Source organism: Lutra lutra, chromosome 16 (genome assembly GCF_902655055.1).
Source record: "Lutra lutra chromosome 16, mLutLut1.2, whole genome shotgun sequence".
In the NCBI taxonomy this organism is placed as follows: domain Eukaryota; kingdom Metazoa; phylum Chordata; class Mammalia; order Carnivora; family Mustelidae; genus Lutra; species Lutra lutra.
Window position 1 is genome coordinate 56,851,693 of NC_062293.1, and position 23,448 is coordinate 56,875,140.

General features: G+C 49.6%; 1 protein-coding gene across 1 annotated transcript in view; it reads left to right on the forward strand.

Moving 5' to 3' along the window:
* LOC125086742 (myosin-13) overlaps positions 1 to 23,227 on the forward strand; it is a 45,356-nt gene extending 22,129 nt beyond the window's left edge. Inside the window, exons 20-39 of the mRNA XM_047706089.1 lie at positions 696 to 951; positions 2,822 to 3,064; positions 4,466 to 4,642; positions 5,833 to 5,978; positions 6,096 to 6,186; positions 7,197 to 7,586; positions 10,563 to 10,689; positions 10,772 to 10,890; positions 12,407 to 12,603; positions 12,981 to 13,164; positions 13,526 to 13,691; positions 14,328 to 14,458; positions 15,443 to 15,751; positions 15,834 to 16,037; positions 18,210 to 18,335; positions 18,634 to 18,804; positions 21,010 to 21,114; positions 21,203 to 21,298; positions 22,701 to 22,835; positions 23,198 to 23,227. Coding sequence (XP_047562045.1) covers positions 696 to 951; positions 2,822 to 3,064; positions 4,466 to 4,642; positions 5,833 to 5,978; positions 6,096 to 6,186; positions 7,197 to 7,586; positions 10,563 to 10,689; positions 10,772 to 10,890; positions 12,407 to 12,603; positions 12,981 to 13,164; positions 13,526 to 13,691; positions 14,328 to 14,458; positions 15,443 to 15,751; positions 15,834 to 16,037; positions 18,210 to 18,335; positions 18,634 to 18,804; positions 21,010 to 21,114; positions 21,203 to 21,298; positions 22,701 to 22,835; positions 23,198 to 23,212 — 3,388 coding nt within the window. The 3' untranslated portion in view covers positions 23,213 to 23,227. The remainder of the gene's footprint in view (positions 1 to 695; positions 952 to 2,821; positions 3,065 to 4,465; positions 4,643 to 5,832; positions 5,979 to 6,095; positions 6,187 to 7,196; positions 7,587 to 10,562; positions 10,690 to 10,771; positions 10,891 to 12,406; positions 12,604 to 12,980; positions 13,165 to 13,525; positions 13,692 to 14,327; positions 14,459 to 15,442; positions 15,752 to 15,833; positions 16,038 to 18,209; positions 18,336 to 18,633; positions 18,805 to 21,009; positions 21,115 to 21,202; positions 21,299 to 22,700; positions 22,836 to 23,197) is intronic.
* The last annotated feature ends 221 nt before the right edge of the window (positions 23,228 to 23,448 follow it).

Here is a 23,448-nt window from a genome sequence, read left to right on the forward strand (position 1 = left end):
CGATGGTCGAAATCAGGAAAAACGGCGAATTCTGGGAGAGCAAGTGTTGGGGAGACGGTCCCGGGCATACCCGCCCAGGTAAGCAGGAAGAGGGAGCCCACACGGCAGAGCACACCATAAGACAGGAATCATGAAATCAAAGGCAAGGGGGTCTTTCAAAACGGGGAGAGTCAGCCATTCAAATGTGGGAGACGGGCACCTGGGGGGCTCAGTCGGTTGGCATCTGCCTTCAGCTCTGGTCGTGATCCCAGAGTCCTGGGATCCAGTCCCGTGTAGGCTTTCTGCTCAGGGGGAGTCTGCCTCTCCCCCTGCCACTGAGCCTGCTCGTGCTCTGTCGCTCTCCCTCTGTGTCAAATACGTAAATAAAATGCAGGAGACAGACTCAGGCGAGTAGGGAGGAAGATGCTCCCAGCATTGGTGATCGGTATCTTAGGGACTGCGTTCCAGTACTGTGGTGGGGGTGGAGTCTGATGGGGGACAGGGTCCACAAATGGTCCCGTGCCCTCTGTCACCTCCACCTCTGTGCATGCCGCTGCCTCTGTCCCTCATCTGCAGAGCGAGCCCCAGGGCCCACGGAGCTGCAGAGCTCGGCTGCCCATGCAACAGGGAAGGGCGAAGGGCCTGGGCCCCAGGGCAGGAGGGGCAGACAGGAGTCCTTGCTGGGGTTCATTAACGTGGTCCGATGGGGCGTGCAGGGACTCCATCTTCTGCATCCAGTACAACATCCGCGCCTTCATGAACGTCAAGCACTGGCCCTGGATGAACCTGTTCTTCAAGATCAAGCCGCTCCTCAAGAGCGCGGAGGCCGAGCGAGAGATGGCCACCATGAAGGAAGACTTCGAGAGGGCCAAGGAGGAGCTGGCCAGATCGGAGGCTCGCCGGAAGGAGCTGGAGGAGAAGATGGTGTCCCTGCTGCAGGAAAAAAATGACCTCCAGCTGCAGGTCCAGTCTGTAAGTACCTGCCGGGTGAGAATAGAAACCAGGAGCAACACGGAGGCCCCAACAGGTGCGTGGATGTAAGGGCCAGTGGTGCCACCTCGTGGGCGTACGGAGCATTGCAGGAGGGCGAGCGCCCGGCTTCGCCATCGCGGAGGTTCTTGGGAGCATGTCTGCAAAGCGAATTTCTTTGCACCCTCACTTCTGAATTCCACAGCGGAGTGAGACCTATTTTGTTGTGGGTATGAGGGGACTGGGTCTGTCCTCACGATTAAAACCTGTCAGGCATGCCCCAGGTCTTAAAAAAAAAATCATGTAAATAAGCATTAAAGTAAATCACTAAAACAATTCAAAGGAGGGACCATTTTATACATACGTATATAAGTTTCGGTAATATCGGTAATATGATTATACTTAAAAATGCTTTGCAATACTGTTATGCTGAAAAAATAAAAAAAAATAAAAAAAATAAAAAAATAAAAATGCTTTGCAGTTTTTAATCAAGGAAATAGGGGAAAGGCAGCTGCTTCCAGCATATCACACTCTGGCAGCATCATTGGATCAATTCACAAATTAAGGTGTTTATCATTTGCCTTTTTTTGATAAACTCCCAAATGCTATGCATACAAAGCATTTTCTCCTCTTCTTTTCACTTACCCGGTCACTACAGTACAGTCACTTGGAGCACTTTCCCAAGGCGAGTGGGCAAGGGGATAGCTGGGTTTCTATCCCAGACCCTCCACTTGATAGCTGTGTGGCCTCGGGCAAGTTACTTAGCCTTTCTGCACCTCCATTTTCTCATCTGTAAAATGGGCCCAGTAACAGCACACACGTCATGAGGTTGTCGAGAGAATCAAATGGGCCCATGTAGGTGAAATGCTGAGCACGTAGTACATATTCAGTTAACACTAATGCTTATTCTTATCCATAATCTCAAAGTGGGGGTCCAGTTTTTACAACACTCTTGTACAAGAAGATGTAGCCCGATTGGGTTTAAGAGTAGATTCAGCTCAGGGCGCCTGAGTGGCTCAGTGGGCTAAGCCTCTGCCTTCGGCTCAGGTCATGGTCCCAGGGTCCTGGGATTGAGCCCCACATCGGGCTCTCGCTCAGTGGGGAGCCTGCTTCCCTCTCTCTCTATCTCTGCCTGCCTCTCTGCCTGTCTCTCTGTCAAATAAATAAATCTTAAGAAAATAAAAGAGTAGAATCCCCTCATCTTTGCCTGTCCGAGAGACTCATTACAGAGCCTTCTGGGACATCTACGAGCTTAATCCCTTTCTTCCTATTTTGAACTTCCTGTTCTGTGGCTCAAGGAGGCAAGACTCCCGGGGCAGACACCACGTTTTCCATTGGAAGTTAAAAGGTGGTAATGTTTTGAAAATACTAGTTAGCTTGTGGTAACATTGGGTAGAGGAGTTATTTTTCGACGGGTGGTGAGAGGAAGTGAAACGGCAGGCTGGCCGAATTTGGGCAAATGGGCAAAAGCTTCGTGAACTGTATGGACTCCGTTGTTTGGAATTATTTCAAGTGAATTTCTATTAAGTGGATGTCCTTGGTGGTTAAAAAAAGGTATACGGATAATATACAAGTGGTGTGTGTGCATGTGCGTGTGCACATGTGTGTGCATGTGTGTGCGCACGTGAATGTGCACGTGTGTGCGCGTATGTTTGTGTGCACGTGTCTGTACCTGTACACGTGTGTGCACAAGTGTGTGGGCGTGTGTACATGAGTGTATGTGCACATGCATGTGTGTGTGCGCATATGAGTGTGTGTGCGTGTGACCCATTCCTCACCTCAGGTACAGATAGTGGGCTTCTGGAGGGCAGAGCACGTCCCGAGTAGGGTTTGCTGAGAGTCTGACTGAAACACAACCCTCTGGTTCTTCCAGGAAACAGAAAACCTGATTGATGCGGAGGAGCGCTGTGAGGGGCTCATCAAAAGCAAGATCCAACTGGAAGCCAAAGTCAAGGAGCTGAACGAGAGGCTGGAGGAGGAAGAGGAGGTGAACTCCGACCTTGTGGCAAAGAAGAGGAACCTGGAGGATAAATGCTCGTCTCTCAAAAGGGACATCGACGACCTTGAGCTGACCCTGACGAAAGTGGAAAAGGAGAAGCACGCCACTGAGAACAAGGTGGGCAAACCAGGGAGTCCCCCACTCCTCCGGCTTCTGGAACCATCCTTACTTCCTCTTAGGAGCAGACGTTGCCTGAAGTCGGAGGCAGGAGCCAGCAGGCGGGCAGTGAGGTCCCACCAAGTCCCGTCCTTCTCCGCCTTGGTCTCTCTACCCCGCAGGCTCTTCTCAACCCTCCTCCTGCCTCGCTGGTTGGACCCCAAACTTCCAGCCCCCAGCCCATCCTGCACAAAGCAAGGGATCTCGACGAGGGTGGTGTCCTATTCATTCTTGTTTGCACTTGGCTCAGGAAGAGCAAAAAAAAAAAAAGCCTCCAGGGGCCAGGTAGATGATGAGGGATGCAGGTGGTGAAGGGGGCAGGAAGCTGGGCCACCCCCCCCCCCCCCGCCAGGGACATGGGCAAACAGGGACCCTCATGTGTTGCTGGCAGCTTATAGACTGACGCAGCCTTCGGGAAAGCACTGGAAGTACTCAGTCACATTAAGGATCCTTACACTTTGCAGAAATGCATGAAAATCACAGCCCTTGAGTCACATAATAATGGTTGCTAATGAGTTAGAGCAAGGGATCGGGTTGACCTGGTGGGAGGTGACCCAGAGTGAGTGTGGGATCCACACCTGGGAGGGGTGGAAAGGGACATTAGGGAGGCGTGGAGACTTGCCAGGAGTTGAGCCCCTGCTCCATCCAAGGCAGCAACACTGAACCAGTGGCTCCGGGTGCGAATGCGAATCTCCAACAAATCTCTTAGATTTTCCAGGAGCAGCTGGGAGTCCAGATTTTGTGTGACATTACACTGCCTTTTTCAATATTGACAATTTATGCAGAAGCTATACAGAAAACACGTCCTCCGCCAGATTCAGCCCGTGGGGTGGGAATTTAAGAACCTCTGATCTGGAAGAGAGGCATACGTAGAGCAAAGTTCGATTTAATGCCTTAAAGCTTTCTGTGTGGCACCCCCCACCCCGGCTTCCTGAGGGCACAGGTTCCCATTCTGGACCATTCTTGTATAGCATGTTGTATCTTTCCTTACTCTTCCAGCCTTTTTCTAAACCCCCAACCTGGGAAACAGACACCTGTGGATATATAATGATAGAGAGAGACTGATGGGTTGCCCTTCCAAAGCCTCCTATGTGCATTTCAGAGCCCTCCCTTGTAGGACATAAACTCGTGTCTGAAGGAATGATGCTAACTGGCTCTGCGGCCAGCCAGCCAAGAAGCGAAGGGCTGGGAGGCTGCCAGTTTCAGGATAATGTAACCCACACAGTGACCACCTCCCAGGGAGGTAGGGACGCGGTAGCCAAAAAGGCAAAAAAAAAAAAGCGAAAAGGAAAGGGGAAAATAAAAATCCGTAGCTTCTGATTGAGTTGTCTGAGCACACCATGGGTGTGGTTATTCTCCCAGGTAAAGAATCTTTCCGAAGAAATGACAGCCCTCGAGGAAAACATCTCCAAACTGACCAAGGAGAAGAAGTCCTTGCAGGAAGCCCATCAGCAAACACTAGACGATCTTCAGGTGGAGGAAGATAAAGTCAACGGTCTCATCAAAATAAATGCCAAGCTAGAGCAGCAAACCGATGATGTAAGGATGTTTTCCTCCCAGGTCCCAGCGGCTGTTGCTTGCAGAGGCTGGGGTTAAATGGGGTGGGGGGAGGGTCTGACTTCTAATTCTGGAGCAGATTCCCTGAGTCTGGACCTCAGCCCCCTCCACACAAGTCTTGCTGTCCCTGTGTCTACCTCGTGAAATGGGGATATGACCCGCTTCACCTCGGAGGGTTTTCATGGAAAGTTCAGCATGGGGGCACCGGGGGGCTCAGTCCTTAAACATCTGCCTTCAGCTCAGGTCATGATCCCAGGGTACTGGGATTGAGTCCCGCATCGGGCTCCCTGACCAGCAGGGAGCCTGCTTCTCCCTCTCCCCGGCCCCCCACTCCTGCTTTCTCTCAATAAATAAATCTTAAAAAAAAAAAAAAAAGAAGGAAGGAAGAAATAGCACGTAGAGTGTGTTCAGTAAAACATTAGGTAGAGTGTGTTCAGTAAAACATTAGCTGCTACTATACCCCTCATTATCGTCATGGTAATTAACATCATCATAATTAACATCCCCTCTCAGGTCCTTGGGTTCACAAAGTTCCAGTCTTGTTCTAACATTGTTAAAATTGAGTGATTTTAACATTGTTAAATAGGAGTCCTATTTGTGCCCATAACAATTACCATTTCCTCCCATCATGTTACTATTTTTTGTTTTGTTTTATTTTTAGTTTCTGAGGTTGACGGTAGTGATTCATCAGTTGCATATAGGCTCTTGGTACAAGAGCCAAGCCTGACGTTTGCAGGCTTACTCACGACCGTGTCTAGAACTTGTCCAGATTGCATGTTTTCCTGAGGCCAGAGCAGGCGAGCACTATGCTACCTCTGGGAGGAGTACGGCTGTGCAATCTAGACCTTCCCTGGCCTGGCTACAGCAGAGCCCATCCATGGACGCCCTGCTTCTTCCCTTCTGGGCACAAGCATGCACTTAGGGTCACCATGATTCTACAGGGAAGGAACAGGTCAAGTGAGAATCAGCCAAAAGAGGCACCAGAATGCTTCCAAGAGATACAGGGTAGCCTTTGGTGCAGGAGGGAAGAGTGGAGACATGGGGAATCTTGCTCCGTCCTGGGGCCAGACGCCAGTGGTCATACCCCACGGGAGCTCTCGGAAGCCATCGGCGCCGGTGCGGCTATGCTGGCCAGGGGGTGAGCTCCAACCTTTGTGCCTGTGTCTCCACAGCTTGAAGGCTCCTTGGAACAGGAGAAAAAACTGCGGGCAGACCTGGAGAGAGTAAAGAGGAAGCTGGAAGGGGACCTGAAAATGTCCCAGGAATTCATTATGGATCTAGAAAACGACAAGCAGCAAGTGGAAGAGAAATTGAAGAAGTAGCTATCTCAGTGTTTGATCTCTGTGTTTAAGCCCGAGTGCCAACTTACCCCCTTTAAAAGCCTTGTATTTCACTTGTTGTTCTTTTAACTGTATAACTATGTATCTATTTGCAGGAAGGAGTTTGAAATCAGTCAGTTACAAACCAAGATTGAAGAGGAGCAAGCCCACAGCTTACAATTACAAAAAAAGATTAAAGAACTGCAGGTAGAAGTTTTAAACCTTCCCAACCCTGAAAACCCTTTGCAAGGGTCCCTCCTGCCCTTGTTTTTGCCCTTACTTTTGTTGCTTTGGCTGCTTATTTTCTTCCTATCCTCAGAGCTGGAGGCAATGTTTTGTCCTTCCCTTGATTTTTCTGAAATTAACATTTTTATCTTGCCAGTAGCACATACACAGATTTCTTTGGGAATATTATGGGGTTACCAATAAGGCCAAATATGACTGGTAAGGGTGCGTTGATCACCATCCATAACCGTCCCTTCTCAGAAGTCGCTCTCACTTTCTGGTGGATTGTGTATACTACTGGCTCCCTTGCTATGGGTTTATGTATGCATTAAGGACCCAAAGAGGGGGAGCTGGCTGGCTCAGGCAGTGGAAAGTGCAACTCTTGGTCTTAGGGTTGTGAGTTCGAGCCCCATGTTGGGTGTACAGATTACTTAAAACTGAAATCTTTATAAAGAAAGTCTTGAAGAAATTATCTAAGGGAGATAGATACATGATACACACATACGTGTATATATATGCACGTATGTATTAAAACATGAAGGAACAAGAACGTAAGTGCAAACATGTATTATGTATCTGTACATGTATATTTATTTATGCATGTAAATATGTTCATTAAGTCTATGTGTATTTTATATTCTATATACTTTATATTTTTTAGCTTAAATATGATAACACAGAGACTATGGTTCTACAACTTGCCACTTTCATGTAGCAATGCATCCTACAGAGCTGTCCATGGTAGACCGTAGACATGGGTCAATTCTAAAGACTTTATGAACTTCCGGAACATGTTTCCATCGTGGTGGATTTGACCATCCCCTACTGAGGGACCTTTAGAATGTTTCCAACCGTATTCCTCATTAACTTAATGTTATCATGTAGTCTTTTTTTTGTGGTGCCTACCCACGGGTCCGTCACCACCCGCCCTGCCCAAAGTGGGCTGCTCCCTCTCCCCACCACCAACATTCCTGATGTAGTGACCCTTTCAGGCCCGCACAGAAGAGTTGGAGGAGGAAATCGAGGCAGAGCGGGCCTTCCGGGCCAAAACAGAGAAGCAGCGCTCTGACCTCTCCCGGGAACTGGAGGAGATCAGCGAGCGCCTGGAGGAAGCCAGTGGGGCCATGTCTGCCCAGATCGAGATGAACAAGAAGCGTGAGGCTGAGTTCCAGAAACTTCGCCGGGACCTGGAGGAGGCCACCCTGCAGCATGAAGCCACCACGGCCACTCTTCGGAAGAAGCACGCCGACAGCGTGGCCGAGCTCGGGGAGCAGATAGACAACCTGCAGAGGGTCAAGCAGAAGCTGGAGAAGGAGAAGAGCGAGCTCAAGATGGAGATCGATGACATGGCCGGCAACATTGAGACAGTCTCCAAGTCAAAGGTAACTGACCCCTACTCTTAGCAAATGCGAGGCAGCCCAGGAAGCAGATGTAATTCGATGCCCCCGAACTCACTGCCTGTTCCAAACTGCAAGTCTCTCCCGCCTTCTGCCTGCTCCCAGTGCCCCTAAATCCATTCCTGTCGTTGGAGCTTGACTCAGTGACCAACTATGACTTGAGGTCTCATCATCCTTCCAGAATTTCAGAAAGCTTTCAGAATCTTCCAAACCATCTGGCATTTTCTAGAACTAAACCTATGGATGGATTGCACCAAAGGGCCTTGCTGGGTATGGTTAGGTATGCCCCCTCCTTGACCCACGGTATCCATCCCTGGGAGGCATAACTAATGAGAACTTATGCATGAGAACAGAGTTAGATCCAAGTTTTGTTACACTCAAAGCATGTAAAATTCAGGAGGGGAAGAACTCTTTAAGAAAATGTATACAAAATTATACATACAAAAGTAGGCACGAAAGTAGTCATTTAGAGTGAGAGAAAGAAGTCACAAATTATTGGCACCCTGGAGACACAGACCATTTGCCAGAAAGGTCTCCCTAGAAATATATTCTGCTTGCAAGTAGCTTTCCTTCCCCACCTGGAACCTTCTACAGCTACTTGCATGGTCTAGGGCCCATGCAAGTAAAGGTCATGCTCAACCACACCAGTTTACTGGTAAACCCACCCCTGTGTATGACTTCAAGGCAAAGGCTTCCTCAGGGATGATATGCTTGTAGATTTGTGGAGCCTCTTGCTGTCCTTGTTTAGGATCTGGACTCACACACCCACGCTTTCCTCTTGATTTCTTCCTCAGTGCCTGACTACAACTCCTTTTTCTCTCTTGCTTGCTTCCTGTTTTTCAGTCCTTCTTGGCTTTTTCTTCCCTCTAAGGAGTTAGGTCTGTATGTATTCTCTGTCTCTGTCTTTGTCTCTCTCCCCCCATCACCCCTAGTCCAGGTTGCAGGGTTGTCTGGGTTAGAAGAGATGACAGCACCTCCTTGCCACCTCCCTTCCTCCATCACTTCATGCTCTCTGTTCTCAATTTTAGAATGCAGTGGAAGAAGTACCTTATATTGCTTTATTTTTTAAGTTGTTGTATCCTTTGATTTTTTGCCTTGTGATTTGCTGTCTCTTTGTCAAATGCCCTAGATAAAATTATTGTATGTTCATTTGTCATTTTCTCAAAGATATCCAAAGCCCCTTGAGACCTTCCTTTGAATCTAATATCTTTGCCTCTTCTGCTACCATCTTATACTTCCTAGTCTGAGGAAAAATATGTGCTCAACATATTTATTTTATGTTATATGAGGTAGGAGGAGGACATCTACAATATATGCAAGGTTTTGAAATAAACTCCACGAAAACAGGGGCCAAACTAGAGGCTGGGGAGTGAATCCCTCCGTGCCACCTCCCCCATAAGGAATCTTTTGTATAATCAAATGAAATGTGCAACAGTGTCCCCTGAATATACTGCTTGCAAACAAATAAATCAGAAGATAATATTACTCACATGGCAACAGAATTACTTATGTTACAAGAGGATCCTGGAGTTCCTTGGAGTAGCATGTTCTCAAAGGTTGTTTTTTTTTTTTCACATTTTTTTTTATTTTATTTTATTTTTAATTTTTTATTTTTTCAGCATAACAGTATTCATTATTTTTGCACCACACCCAGTGCTCCATGCAATCCGTGCCCTCTACAATACCCACCACCTGGTGCCCCCAACCTCCCAACCCCCACCCCTTCAAAATTCTCAGATCGTTTTTCAGAGTCCATAGTCTCTCATGGTTCACCTCCCCTTCCAATTTCCCTCAACTCCCTTCTCCTCTCCATCTCCCCTTGTCCTCCATGCTATTTGTTATGCTTCACAAATAAGTGAAACCATATGATAATTGACTCTCTCTGCTTGACTTATTTCACTCAGCATAATCTCTTCCAGTCCCGTCCATGTTGCTACAAAACTTGGGTATTCATCCTTTCTTTTTTCCTTTTTTTTTTTTTTTTTACAGCTTTATAAACATATATTTTTATCCCCAGGGGTACAGGTCTGCGAATCGCCAGGTTTACACACTTCACAACACTCACCATAGCACATACCCTCCCCGATATCCATAACCCCACCCCCTCTCCCAACCCCCTCCCCCCATCAACCCTCAGTTTGTTTTGTGAGATTAAGAGTCACTTATGGTTTGTCTCCCTCCCAATCCCATCTTGTTTCATTTACTCTTCTCCTACCCCCTCAACCCCCCATGTTGCATCTCCTCTCCCTCATATCAGGGAGATCATATGATAGTTGTCTTTCTCCGATTGACTTATTTCGCTAAGCATGATACCCTCTAGTTCCATCCACGTCGTCGCAAATGGCAAGATTTCATTTCTTTTGATGGCTGCATAGTATTCCATTGTGTATATATACCACTTCTTCTTTATCCATTCGTCTGTAGATGGACATCTAGGTTCTTTCCATAGTTTGGCTATTGTAGACATTGCTGCTATAAACATTCGGGTGCACGTGCCCCTTCGGATCACTACGTTTGTATCTTTAGGGTAAATACCCAGCAGTGCAATTGCTGGGTCATAGGGTAGTTCTATTTTCAACATTTTGGGGAACCTCCATGCTGTTTTCCAGAGTGGTTGCACCAGCTTGCATTCCCACCAACAGTGTAGGAGGGTTCCCCTCAAAGGTTGTTTTTGTTTGTTTGTTTGTTTGTTTTTGTTTTTGTTTTACAAACCAATCAATATTTATCTACCTAAAGCTGTTGCTCCAACCAACTGGTGACTAAGCAGTCATCACAGATAAAACTAAAGCAAATCCGAAGTGATGGTAATTTTTTAAACCGACGTGTATGTGTTCTGCATTCTTATTTTTATTTTACCTGACAAGAAGCTAAACTAACCCAACTTCCCAGTTCAGACCCAGTTCTGGACACCAGAAACCCAATTTTTCCATTCATGTTGACTTTTTTTTTTTTTTTTTTAAGAGTAACATGGAAAGAATGTGCCGGACTGTGGAAGACCAATTTAATGAGATCAAAGCCAAGGATGACCAACAGACACAGTTAATCCATGATCTGAACATGCAGAAGGCAAGACTGCAGACCCAAAATGGTAAGGATTGAGGGGCTGGGTTCCGGAAACTACAAACCATGGGTCAACAATGTTCAGCAACACTCATGCTTCTGTGTGGTAGGAGAACTGAGCCACCAACTGGAAGAGAAGGAGTCTCTGATCTCACAGCTAACCAAAGGCAAGCAGGCCCTCACCCAGCAGCTGGAGGAGCTGAAGAGGCAACTGGAAGAAGAAACCAAGGTAAGAATGCCTCTTTCTAGAATGGCAGAGTGAGAACCTGAGAAGCCACGAAAACAGGTTGGAGGCAGCCCTACAGCATGAAGTCTGCTACTTTTCCTCTCTGCTGTGTGGGAGGGTAGGAACCTGATCTTTGAGGGCACAGGACTTTGGTGTTGGATCTCCTTCAGAGCCAAGGTGCTCCATCCTCTGGGCTCCTTTGCCCCACATAGCGTGGTCTGATAAACACCCTCACCAGCCAGGGTATCCCTTCCCGACCTTCCCCTCCCCCACACACACTGCACCTGCTCGACCCATCTCTGCCTCTGTTCTCTCACTCTGCTCAGCCATTCAGCCCAGCCCCACTGAGATGCCCTCTTCATTCTTCCTCATCATTCATGCGTCACCTGCTGCAACACCTGATTTTAAGTTCTCCCCCTCCCAAAAGACTGCACGGCTCTGGGGACACACTTGGGACATATGCATGAACATGAATCTCCTCATCACGTTCTTGACTTCCATATCTAGGTCTTCATGTTCATCACGCCCTTCTCCCCGCAGATCTGTAAATTCCTCCTAGGCAAGAATAATTTTTCCCTAGCACCAAACAGTAGCTACAATGCACACTGCAGGTGCCTAATAAGTGCTGTCTATGATGTTCAAGCATGAGAATGGGAATCCAGGAGTCCACCCAAATGACATTCCTAAATGGTGGCCTCAGAAAGTGTTTTGTAGGGGGCCTGGCTGGCTCGGTCGAGACTCTTGATCTCAGGGTTGTGAGTTCAAGCGCCTTGGGTGTAGAGATTACTTAAAATCTTAAAAAAAAAAAAAAAAAAAGGAAAAGAAAGAGTTTTGTTTTGGACCATCAAGATGAGAGCTAAATTGTCCTCTTCACCAGACAGGATTGAGCAAAGGAGGCCTCTGGGCATGTTCTTCCCTGCCCAGAAGAGGTAACAGAGGCACAGAAACAGAACAGCTCACATCAGAGTCCCCCTGCATGGGGACATAGCCTCTGGTGACATCAAACAATACTTTTTTGGGTTTTCTTCAAGGCGACAGCTTTCCATAGCATTGCATCAAGTAACAAGAAAATGATTCCCTTCCTAAGTCTGTTTCAATTCTTCTCCTTGCATAAGGAAAAGAGCTCAATGTGGTTACATCTCTCTAGCATATGCTCATTTTCCTTATTAAGGTGTAGAGAGAGCAGGCTTCAGGTACGGAGGCACACAGCAAGTACCTGGCTGGAAAGCGATCAATAATATTGCTTTACCCACGTTGCATTTATTCTTAAGAGTTCCCTTCTGTGTGTGGCACATGTTAGTGCTTTTCTATTTATAGTTTAATAGTTCACTTTTATTTAAATACAATCAGGGAGCCAACGTGACAAAAATGAAATAAACAGGACATATGCAGACATGGCTAAGTTTGTGAAGGCAGCTCAGGAACAGCTCACGTTGGGAGATGCTGGTTTAGAGGAAAATACCTTAGCTTGGAGTATGGCCAAAAGTCTTTGCAATCTGTCACCACCCTCCTCCCGCAGGCCAAGAATGCCCTGGCCCACGCCCTGCAGTCCTCCCGCCACGACTGTGACCTGCTGCGGGAACAGTATGAGGAGGAGCAGGAGGGCAAGGCCGAGCTGCAGAGGGCTCTGTCCAAGGCCAACAGCGAGGTGGCCCAGTGGAGGACCAAATACGAGACGGACGCCATCCAGCGCACGGAGGAGCTGGAGGAGGCCAAGTATGGGGCTCACCAGCGACAGCAGAAGCGGTGACCTCAGGACATGAGTGAGGGGACAGAGAACTCTTCCTGCCTTGAGAGAGTGTCTCTTCCTCCCCAGCCCTTTGAGTTTTTGTTAAGCATTCAGATAGGGTGTCCCTGTTCTTCCCCTGGGACTGTCCTTTCCACTTGGTTCCCTTGTGGCTTCTTGGTGATCTGCTTTGCCGCCAAGCTCTTTGGGCTTCTTCAGGTGGTTATCCAGGTGGATAGGTTATCCACACGTCCCATGCTATGTCTTGGTCTTCCCCAGTTCTAGCCCCGAATCGACGGACAGTTCTGAGATTCTGAAATAGTTCACCTTTGTCGTCCCCAACCCCCCCAAAAAATGGTTCTTTTAGGAAAAAACTGGCCCAGAGGCTCCAGGAAGCAGAGGAAAACACAGAGGCAGTGAGCTCCAAGTGTGCCTCCTTGGAGAAAACCAAGCAGAGGCTCCAGGGGGAAGTGGATGAACTGATGCTTGACTTGGAACGCACCAACACGGCCCGCGTCCTCCTGGACAGGAAGCAGAGGGACTTCGATAAGGTCTGGCCCCCAGAGAGCCACACCCCAGAGAGACACACGCCCACCTGGGAGGTCCGCCGAGCATCAAGTCATGGCGTGTGGGAGGCTGGGCTTTGTAGTGTCTCTTTGCGTTCCTGACAGTCCCTCCAAAGTGGATTTTTAGTTCAAGCTAATTCAGATTACTCTGAGATGCCGCGGAAGGCCCGTGATAGCATCCCAGTCTGGGGCCCGCGATCTAGGACAGAGCCCCACCCTGTTTCTCAAGTCCCCAGGATGGAAGGGTAAAACCTCAGTGTTGCTCACAGACAGACCTCATTTTCCTGGGCTCTTCCAGGTGCCCTGGTCCTTCCTGCTGTTTACGTGTCCCTGTGCCATCTCCCAGGTCCTTGCAGAGTGGAAGCAAAAACTGGACGAGAGTCAGGCTGAGTTGGAAGCTGCTCAGAAAGGATCCAGGTCCCTTAGTACTGAAGTCTTCAAGCTCCAGAATGCCTATGAGGAAGTGGTGGATCAGTTAGAGACGCTGAGGCGGGAGAATAAAAACTTGCAAGGTGAGCTGCCTCCCCCACCCACCCCGGGGGAGCACCGGTACCCACCCCACCTTGCCTCCTGCTTCCCACCACCCTGCAGAACCCTTCCATCTGCTCCATCGACCCTGGAGCTCAGCCCTGCTTATGCCACAGACACAGTCATAACCAAGTGTCCTTCTGGAACATGAAGGGCGAAGGGAGTTGCTGAGCTCACCTCTTCTTAGAGAACAAGATCCTGCACGGATTCTGTCTGGACGTGGCTTTGTGTCCTTGGGCGTGCCGCCAAATCCCTTAGGACTTCAGACTCCTGGTCTGCAAAATCAGACCAGACCCGATGTCCCCGAAAGCCCCTTCTAGTCCCAAAAGACGATGATTCTCTATTCTACACATTGTCTCCAGAATTTTCTCCCCCGGCTCTCGTCGCGACCATTTTACATACTTGGTGAAGACTTTTTAGCGTTCTAGCCACTCCTCCCTCAGCATGGTTCAGGTGGGGCAACACGCCTGGGTCGTGCCGGGACCTCACTCGAAGGGTTCCACCACGCTCTCTCCTGCATAAATGGGAATGAATCACCAGTCCCCAGGTTGCCAGGCAAAATGCCTCTGCTGTCAACGCGAGCCCGATCAAACACGCTAAATCAAGCCTGTCCTTTGCAGAAGAGATTTCCGACTTAACCGAGCAGATTGCAGAAACTGGCAACAACCTTCAGGAAGTGGAAAAGACCAAGAAGCAAGTGGAGCAGGAAAAGTCAGACCTCCAGGTCGCCCTAGAAGAGGTGGAGGCAAGTGTCCGGGACATGACATGAGGGTGCTCAGGATGCCAAAGGTGGGGGGACTAGACCAGACCTCTGGGGCTGCTTCCTGCCAAGAGGGGCCGAGGCTCCACGGGGAAGAACATCCAGCCATCCCTGGGGAAACAGCTGTGCCGTGTTTCATCTCCTGGGTGTCCTCTAGGTCACCACATCTCCCCTTTTGAAAATAAATAAACACGTTCGTGATGTCCTCGATGTCTTCCTCTCGGGAAGCAAGAATTCAGTCAGCAGGCATCCCGAGAGCTGGCTCAGAATTCCTCGGCTCGAACAGGGTCACACGCTAGGCAGTCTATGGACACTGGGATTTCTGGAAAGTCAAAACAGGGCCAGTGTCCTGAGGCCCTAATCGGTGTGGCCAGTGCAGGGCAGATGGTGGAGCTGTTTCTAGGGAAATTTGCATGATGCAGGATAAGGGGTGAGCGATTACTCTGTCATTTTAGACAATAGGGTGGCTCCTGAGTTATGGTCCCTGTTAAAAAAAAAAAAAAAAAAAATCCGGGCACCTGGGTGGGTCAGTGAGTTAAGCCTCTGCCTTCACCTCAGGTCATGATCTCAGGGTCCTGGGATAGAGCACCACCCACATCGGGCTCTCTGCTCTGTGGGGAGCCCGCTTCTCTCTCTCTCTCTCTCTCTGCCTACTTGTGATCTCTCTCTATTAAAAAATAAATAAATTTTTAAAAATCTTTAAAAAAAAGACACACTCAATAAAGGTTTTACTAATTCAGAAAGGTGCTCTGTCCCTCTCCAGACACAAAGTTTTTGTAACAGATACAAAGCTTTAGTCCCAGGTTCATTACGAGGAGGGACATTTGGGGGCCACATTGTTTGACCTCTACTCATCTGTAAAATGGGTAGAATAATATTCTTTCTATCATACTGGCAAGGAAGATACCCATTCAAGAAGGGGGGCTGCCCATGACCCCCTACCCCTCCCCCCAATCACTCCTCTGCTTCGATCAGGGCTCCTTGGAACATGAAGAGAGCAAGATCTTGCGTGTCCAGCTGGAGTTGAGCCAGGTGAAATCCGAGCTTGACCGCAGGGTCACTGAGAAGGACGAAGAGATCGAGCAGCTGAAAAGAAACAACCAGCGAGCGGCAGAAGCCATGCAGAGCGTGCTGGACGCTGAGATCCGGAGTCGGAACGACGCCATGAGGCTGAAGAAGAAGATGGAGGGAGACCTCAACGAGATGGAGATCCAGCTGGGCCATTCCAACCGCCAGGTGGCAGAGACGCAGAAACACCTGCGCACTGTGCAGGGTCAGCTCAAGGTGAGCACAGGCTCCCGTGGACCTGGCCGGCGCTGGCCCTGTCCTGGACTCCGGCCTCACTCACGTCCGGCTGTCCCCGCAGGACTCCCAGCTGCACCTGGATGAGGCCCTGAGGAGCAATGAGGACCTCAAGGAGCAGCTAGCCATCGTGGAGCGCAGGAATGGCCTCTTGCTGGAGGAGCTGGAGGAGATGAAGGTGGCCTTGGAGCAGACGGAGCGGACCCGCAGGCTGTCGGAGCAGGAGCTGCTGGACGCCAGCGACCGCGTACAGCTCCTCCACTCCCAGGTGCATCCCTCCTCCCTCCACCCAGGGCCCACCCTGGGGGGCAGGCAGGACCCTCGCAGTGGAAGGGAGCACCCGCCCTTCCTCCCAGACGAGCGGTCAAGACCAAGCTGCTTTAAGCTTAGTTCTTTGGAGGTGGCTGGCTGGCGTAGTCGGTAGATCTCGGGGTTTTGAGTTCAAGCCCCACTTGGGTGGAGAGATGACTTAAAAGTCATCTGAGCTTTCTTTAATCTGAAGATAAAAGGTCATGCACGTCTCCATCTCAGAGAAAGGAAGGATGAGTTATTGCATCAAGGGTCTGGAGAAGGCTTCACAGAGGAAGCAACCTCTAACTGCAATCTTGGAAAATTAGAATTATCTTTCAAAATAATTATCTTTCAAAATAATTTTTTTTTACCTTTATTAAAGTTCTTGTTGGATTTTTAAGGAGATAGAAGTTTATCGAATACACCGGAAGGGAGCAGTGAGCTGCCCCCCACCTTTATAAGAGTTTTTTTTTTTTTTTAAAGATTTTATTTAGTTATTTGACAGAGATCACAAGTAGGCAGAGAGGCAGGCAGAGAGAGAGAGGAAGGGAAGCAGGCTCTCCGCTGAGCAGAGAGCCCGACGTGGGGCTCGATCCCAGGACCCTGAGACCGTGACCTGAGCCGAAGGCAGAGGCTTAACCCACTGAGCCACCCAGGCGCCCCTATAAGAGTTTTATAAAAACAATTCTTTGTTGCGAAATAGAGAGCCTACAAGCAAACAAATAGAAGAACCATGCCAGCCACCGTGTCCCCATTGGAAACCTTTCCTTCCAAGCTCTCGTCGATATCTGCAATTATTATACTTTTGTAAAAATGCGATCGACGTTTCTGCAGCTTTGTATTTTCATTTTAACAAAGTGTCATAAGTGTTATTTCCATCCCTTTAAATAATCTTCTATGACTTTTTTTTTTTTTGAAGATTGATTGATTTGAAAGAGAGAATGCACGTGTTCATCGTGGGGGGAAAGGGCAGAGGGAGAAATCTTGACCAGACTCCCTGCTGAGTGTGGACCCCCCCCCCCACACACACACATTACCCTTCCCCCCCCACCGCTCCCCACTCAATACCATGGCCCTGACATCATGACCCGAGCCAAAACCAAGAGCCAGTTGCTTCACCGACTGAGCCATCCAGGTGCCCCCGCCAAGACTATTTTTAATGGCAGAAAAGGGTCTATTACAGTAGGGTGATAGGGCAGTTTTTTTAATCTATCTTCCATGGCTGGATGTTTTTAATTATTCCCAATAAAATCTTTACCACTAGAAAGAGTTCTGTGATGAACTTAACTTATAATTAAATTTTCACATTTTCCCGTTATTGTTTCTTTCCTTAATATTCCTAGACGTAAACAGATAGCTGGAAGCAGAATTTCATGGTCCAAAGGATAAAGACATTTGCAACTTATTGTAAATCAGCCTTTCCAAGGTGGTCTCCATTTTTATTCTCATTGAGAGAATATGTAAGAGCTCTTGCCTCTAAATCCTCAAAGACCCTAGTTACACGTCTTTTAATCCTCACCAACTTCACGGTTGAAAAACACCTCACCTATATAATTTTGATTTTCTTGGGGCACCTTGCTGGTTCTTTGGGTAAAGCATCCAACTCCACTCTTGATCTCAGGGTCATGAGTTCAAGCCCCATGTTGGGCCTGGAGCCTACTTAAAAATAATAATAAATACAGTAAAGTTTTTATTTCTTCTGGCATGTTCCACCTATATACACTTTGTGCCCTGGTTTCTTACTTGTGCAATTTGTCTTTTTTAAGAGTTGAGGGTGTTTTTTGAGCAATATACATTGGGAGCGTTTCCACTTTGTCACAACACTTGTAACTCTATTTATGGTGTGTCTTGATCATTAGAATTATTTCTCATTTTATATATTTAGGTCTACCCATCCTTTTCTTGCTCCAACACCTTTTAACTTCTTCCTCAAACATGTGAAAGTCTACCTTTATCAGTTACTCATTCATTTTACATACAGTTCTTGGGTCTGTTTCAGGACCTTCTGTTTGGTCAAGAATGAAACAGTACCTAGCAAATCCCCCAGGGAAAAATAAGAAATAAGAAATCCCCATGTAAATTTCTCCCCCTCAATTGTTCCAAGCTCCCAAAGATAACCTACACCTCTGGCATCTAATTTTTCCTATAGAACACGAGCCTGATAAATACCAAGAAAAAATTGGAAGCGGACATAGCCCAGTGCCAGGCAGAGGTGGAGAACTCCATCCAAGAGTCCAGAAACGCAGAGGAGAAGGCCAAGAAAGCCATCACGGATGTGAGCTCTGTTCCTTCTTTTCAGCGCCTGTTTTTGGAGTCAGGGAAGGGGCTTCGAGGTGGGGACAAGGCAAGGAGGCTTTGTCTCCTGATGACCTACAGTCAGTCATGCTGGCTTCCTAGAGAGGGAATTAGATGAAGCCTCAGCCAAAATCACCTGGGGAGGAGATACATGACTAGTCATGATGGAATGAGGTAGCCAGGAACAGCAGGCACAGTATTGACCTTGACAGCATCCTCTGTGGACTCCTGGTCGGGATGCCAGGTGGCCCACTCACATGTCCTATGAACTTCATCAGGCGGCCATGATGGCCGAGGAGCTGAAGAAGGAGCAGGACACCAGCGCCCACCTGGAGCGCATGAAGAAGAACCTGGAGCAGACGGTGAAGGACCTGCAGCACCGTCTGGACGAGGCTGAGCAGCTGGCCCTGAAGGGCGGGAAGAAGCAGATCCAGAAACTGGAGAACCGGGTAGGGTTCTAGAAGGTTCTAGAAGATTCTGGTTCTCAAAGTGACATCCCGTTCAGCCATCCTGGGCAGAGCCACCGGTCCAGCAACTAGGTTGCAGGAGAGTGGGGGTGGATGGAGGGCATGCAAGTTTGGTCTGAGGACTACATGCTGATATGCTCACCTAGGTCTCCTTCACTGGTTCCTCCACCCCAACACACATACACACACACACACACACACACACTTTACAACATTCGTGCCTCAGGAGCTGCAGAATGAAGACACTTGCAAATAGTCACATCCTGTTTTTATAGGAATTCAGATCCATATAAGTGAGGGGAAATGTACTTTGCATTCATAACATTATGTAGTTTATGTAACTTACATTTTGGACCAGCCTCTGTTTTGGTGAACAATGGCCCATCCTACCGTAAAGTCTAGAGTCTCTCTTCACCTCCCACCCCCAGGCTTCTGTTTGTCCCAGACTTCTCAGTCTCTGAACCCAGTCAGGCTGCAATGCTGGGAAACTTCTCCCTCGCTCCGTCCTAAAGGGCAGGTGACTGGCGCTTCCTCCCACGTTTTTCCGCAGAAAAACTCTACCCCCAGCGCAGAGGCAGGCTTGCTTTTTTTTCTGAATCTGGGAGCTGATCTGTATTTGTTTTTGTCTCTTGCAGGGGCGGGGGCGGGGGGGGGGCTTCCTTTGTTGCCAGGACCCCTTGCTTTTCCCTAGAGACCTGGGGATGGTTTATTTCATTTGTTTTGCAAATGGGTCCATTACCAGTTCTGTGGGGCTGGGAGGGGGTGGGGAGCTTGTTCTATCTTCTCTGTAGTCCTGGGAGGGAGGAAATGGTGGCATGGGAGGAGAAGGGGGTGAGGGGCAGGGGAAGAGAAGGAGGTGACCTCTTAGCTGGGAGACACCCCAAATGCACTCAGGCTTCAGGCCTCCCAAGGATGTAGTCACCAGCACATGCACACCATGAATGTGAACGATTTCTTTCTTTCTTTTTTTTTTTTTTTGGTTAAAAATCGACAAGGCAATAGGTACATGAGTAACAAAAGTCAACACCACGGAAGTCAGAATTTCTTCCCCCCAAGTTCTCTAAATTCTTACTTCTAATTCTTCCCAGTAGTCCTCTATTGCATGAGCTTAGCCTGTCCTCATGGATCCCTCCACTGAGGGAGGGATTAGAGCCCATGCCTCCCTCCCTGATTCTTTGGTTCCTGGGCCAGCCACCCCAACTCATTGCATGGCACCTCAACTGGCCTCCAGCCCCAGCTGCCCCATTATCTTTAGTCGCGCAAACCTTCCAGAGGCCACTAGAGCATTGCCAAGAACCCAGATTTTTCGCAGAACCTAATAGTAAACAGCTTCCCAGGGTACATGGGTAGGGGGTGGCTAGGGATCGTTTTTGGAACAGTGCCCAGAGTTAATCTGTTCCACTGGCGGATTCCAAGGTTGATCTGGTGAGTCCACAGGCCCAGGGCTGCCCATGTCTGTGGCCACTGGGATTCCCTGTGCCTGGCCACCACCCTCACGTCTCGACTCTTTCTAGACTGTGGCTTTGGGACTACAGTTAGTGACCTGTGTCCTCAGTGGCTGTCCTGTCCCCTCAAGACTTCAGGAAAGCCAGAAACAGCTATGAAGTGACCACTACTGGCAGAGTGCTTTATCATTTAAAACACGCTTTCACATGCTTTGTCTAACTTGACTCCCACCTTTGATGCAGGTGGAGTGGGAATTACAGTCTCCACCCTAAACCCATAGAAACTCACTCTTAGGGGCAGCTGCTTTGGCTCTTGGAACACACCTGGACCGTTCCTGGCCCCGGCTCTTTCCCTGACCCCCCTGCAGCCTCACTTGGCCAAGAATCAGGCCCCCCAAAATGCTCACACAGGCTTCACCTGCAGGGACGAGTCGGAGCTGAGGCCCAGGCCTTGCCAAGCTGCCTCCCCCAGGGGAAGAGGCGTCCTTGGCCAAGCCCAGCCTGATGGCCCTGCTGGGGGCACCAAGGGCTGCATCTTGTTCTCCTTTGCACAAGGCCACCACGCCAGCAGTGGTGGCCCTGTGTGCCCAGGGTGTGTCCTGAGCTCTAGGAGGGGACATTTTTACAAACTATATTTAGGGGATACCAAGTTCACCCTAAAATGACCATGGGAGAAGTCTGGCCGCTCTGACTCAAACGCTGGCCTCTCTCCACCCCACCCCCCACCACCAAAAAAAAACAGGTGCGTGAGTTGGAAAGCGAGCTGGATGCTGAGCAGAAGAGGGGGGCCGAGGCTCTGAAGGGGGCCCATAAATATGAACGCAAGGTCAAGGAGCTAACCTACCAGGTAGGTGTCTCCAAAGCCTCCGTGAGCTCCAGGTTGCTCCGACCCTGGCATAAGCTGTGGTGGCGGTGGCACGGTGCTATGTTTGCAGGCCGAGGAGGACCACAAGAACATCCTCAGGCTCCAGGATCTGGTGAACAAGCTGCAAGCCAAAGTGAAGTCTTACAAGAGGCAGGCTGAGGAGGCTGTGAGTACGGGGGCCCTGGAAGCCCACGCCCGCCTAGGGACCCTCAGTCCTCATCAATAGTCTGTCCTGTCGTGGAGCCTAAGGCCCAAGTTTTCATTTGCAGGCTACAAAGTTAGGGACGCCTGCCCACTTCTCTCCCCTGGCTTATGTTAAATAAGGCTGCCCTCCCCCCCCACCCAGTGCTTCCTGTTCTCATCTCAGGTGGCCCCGCCCCTCACTTTATCCCCCACCCCAGCCCAGAACATTCTAGCTCCCCTTGCCAGCCCTACCTCACCATGAGGCCCCAGCCAGCTCAGCCTACCCCACCACCCCATCCTGAGCCAGCAACCTGACCTTAGATCCGCCCCCGATCCCGGTTCACAACATCACACCTTGCCCATGTCCTTCATCCCCACTGTCTCCTCTTCCCTCCCTCCCTATACTGCCTCCCTCCCACCCACCCTTCCTGACCTGCCCTTGATCAAACAGACCTCAGAGATATTCTAGCAGAAAGCTGGCCTGCAGGGGTGGGGGTGAGGGGTAGGGAAGAGGTGGGGAGGACTTTTTCTGTTACAGAAAATAAATACTTTGGGAAACTCTAGGTTAAGCAAAGTTGAACTGGTTGCTTTCAAGGATTTCTCGGATTTTGTCTGTGATGGGTAATGCACTCTTCAAAGTGAACACACCATTCTAGAATGCAGCTTTGTCCCTCACCCCCAAACCCAGGTGGAACTTGGAACCTTTTTATTGTATGCAGAGCAGCCCATAGCCCATAGCCATAGCACTAGAGTTCTGAGGAACAAAATTTGGGGGACCCTGCTGTTGATAAATGACTGAGCAGATGGCTTCTCTCAATGTCCATTTTCCCTCCCTGCCTAGGGGCTCATGGTTCCACCTTGACCACAGGGAAGCAGATCTGAGCTAGTTAAATGGAGGGGAAGGGGTCTGTGCCCATTGGATGAGGATGGTCACAGCGAGGCTGTCTGGGAGGGAGGGTACCAGGAGACCACCTTCTTGGAGAACCTTTGGTTTGTCCTCAGTAGATATGGGGACAGTGGCCTGGCCACAGGCAGACAGTGCTGGGAGAAGGCCAGGGTAAGGAGGGTTAGGGCATTAGACTCTGACCTTCCAGGTGCCTTGGGAGGACTCAGGGCTTGGGTCCCGGCAGAGCAGGGATGTGGGGGAACAGGCAGAGGTCCAAGCAGTAGCAGCATTACCCTCAAGGCAGCCAGACAGCATACATGGTCAGGGGCTAGGAGTGGTGTCCTAGCACCAAAAGAGCTGGGCTCAGCCTCCTCTGCCCTCAGGGAATGCAGGGTCCAAGCCCTCCCTGTTCCCCAGCACCCCAGGGAGGCCTGCAGGGACAAGCAACCTCAGAGCCAGAGTGAGGAACTGCCTCCCGTCCCTCCGTCTCCCCATTCAGGAGGAACAGGCCAACACGCAGCTGTCCAAGTGCCGGAGAGTCCAGCACGAGCTGGAGGAGGCGGAGGAGAGAGCGGACATTGCCGAGTCCCAGGTCAACAAACTGCGGGCCAAGAGCCGAGATGCGGGGGGTCAGGTGAGAGCAGACGTCTTCTCCAGATGTCCTGACGCCGGGACCCAGGGAGCACCCAGGGAGAGTACAGAGGCCACCCCTCCAGCCAGGCCCCTGCTGGATCCAGAATCATGGGGCAGGGGACAGACATCTTATCACTCCCATGCTTCCCTGTCGTAGGAGGCGCTGCCTGGGAAGCCCCTGCTTTTCAGGGGACTCGTCCCTCTCCAGGGACCCATGGCTTTGTTTTTATGACGCACAAAAGGAAACAATGCCGTTCTTCGATATTTTTCCGGAAGTTCCTGCCTTTCCAGCTGCTCCACGTAAAGGCAGTACTCAGCCTTGCCTTGCGTTTGACTCATTTCCTACTTGTTTACCTCCCACAGAAGCTGGAGGAATGAGGCCTTCCCGATGCCTGCTGCCGTGCGACACACTGGGAGAGGGGAGGGACGGTGCCGTGAGAAATAAAGTCTGTTCGTTTCTCGTCTCTCTGGCTCTGCGTGTTCATAATCACGGTCCATCCCACTTGCTCGGGGTGCTTTGAGAGGCGTGTCCAACCTGCTGTGCGTACACAGAAATAAGGGATGTGGTAAATAAGAGGAAGTCCTCCTGGATCCAGCAGGAAAGGCCAAGAGAA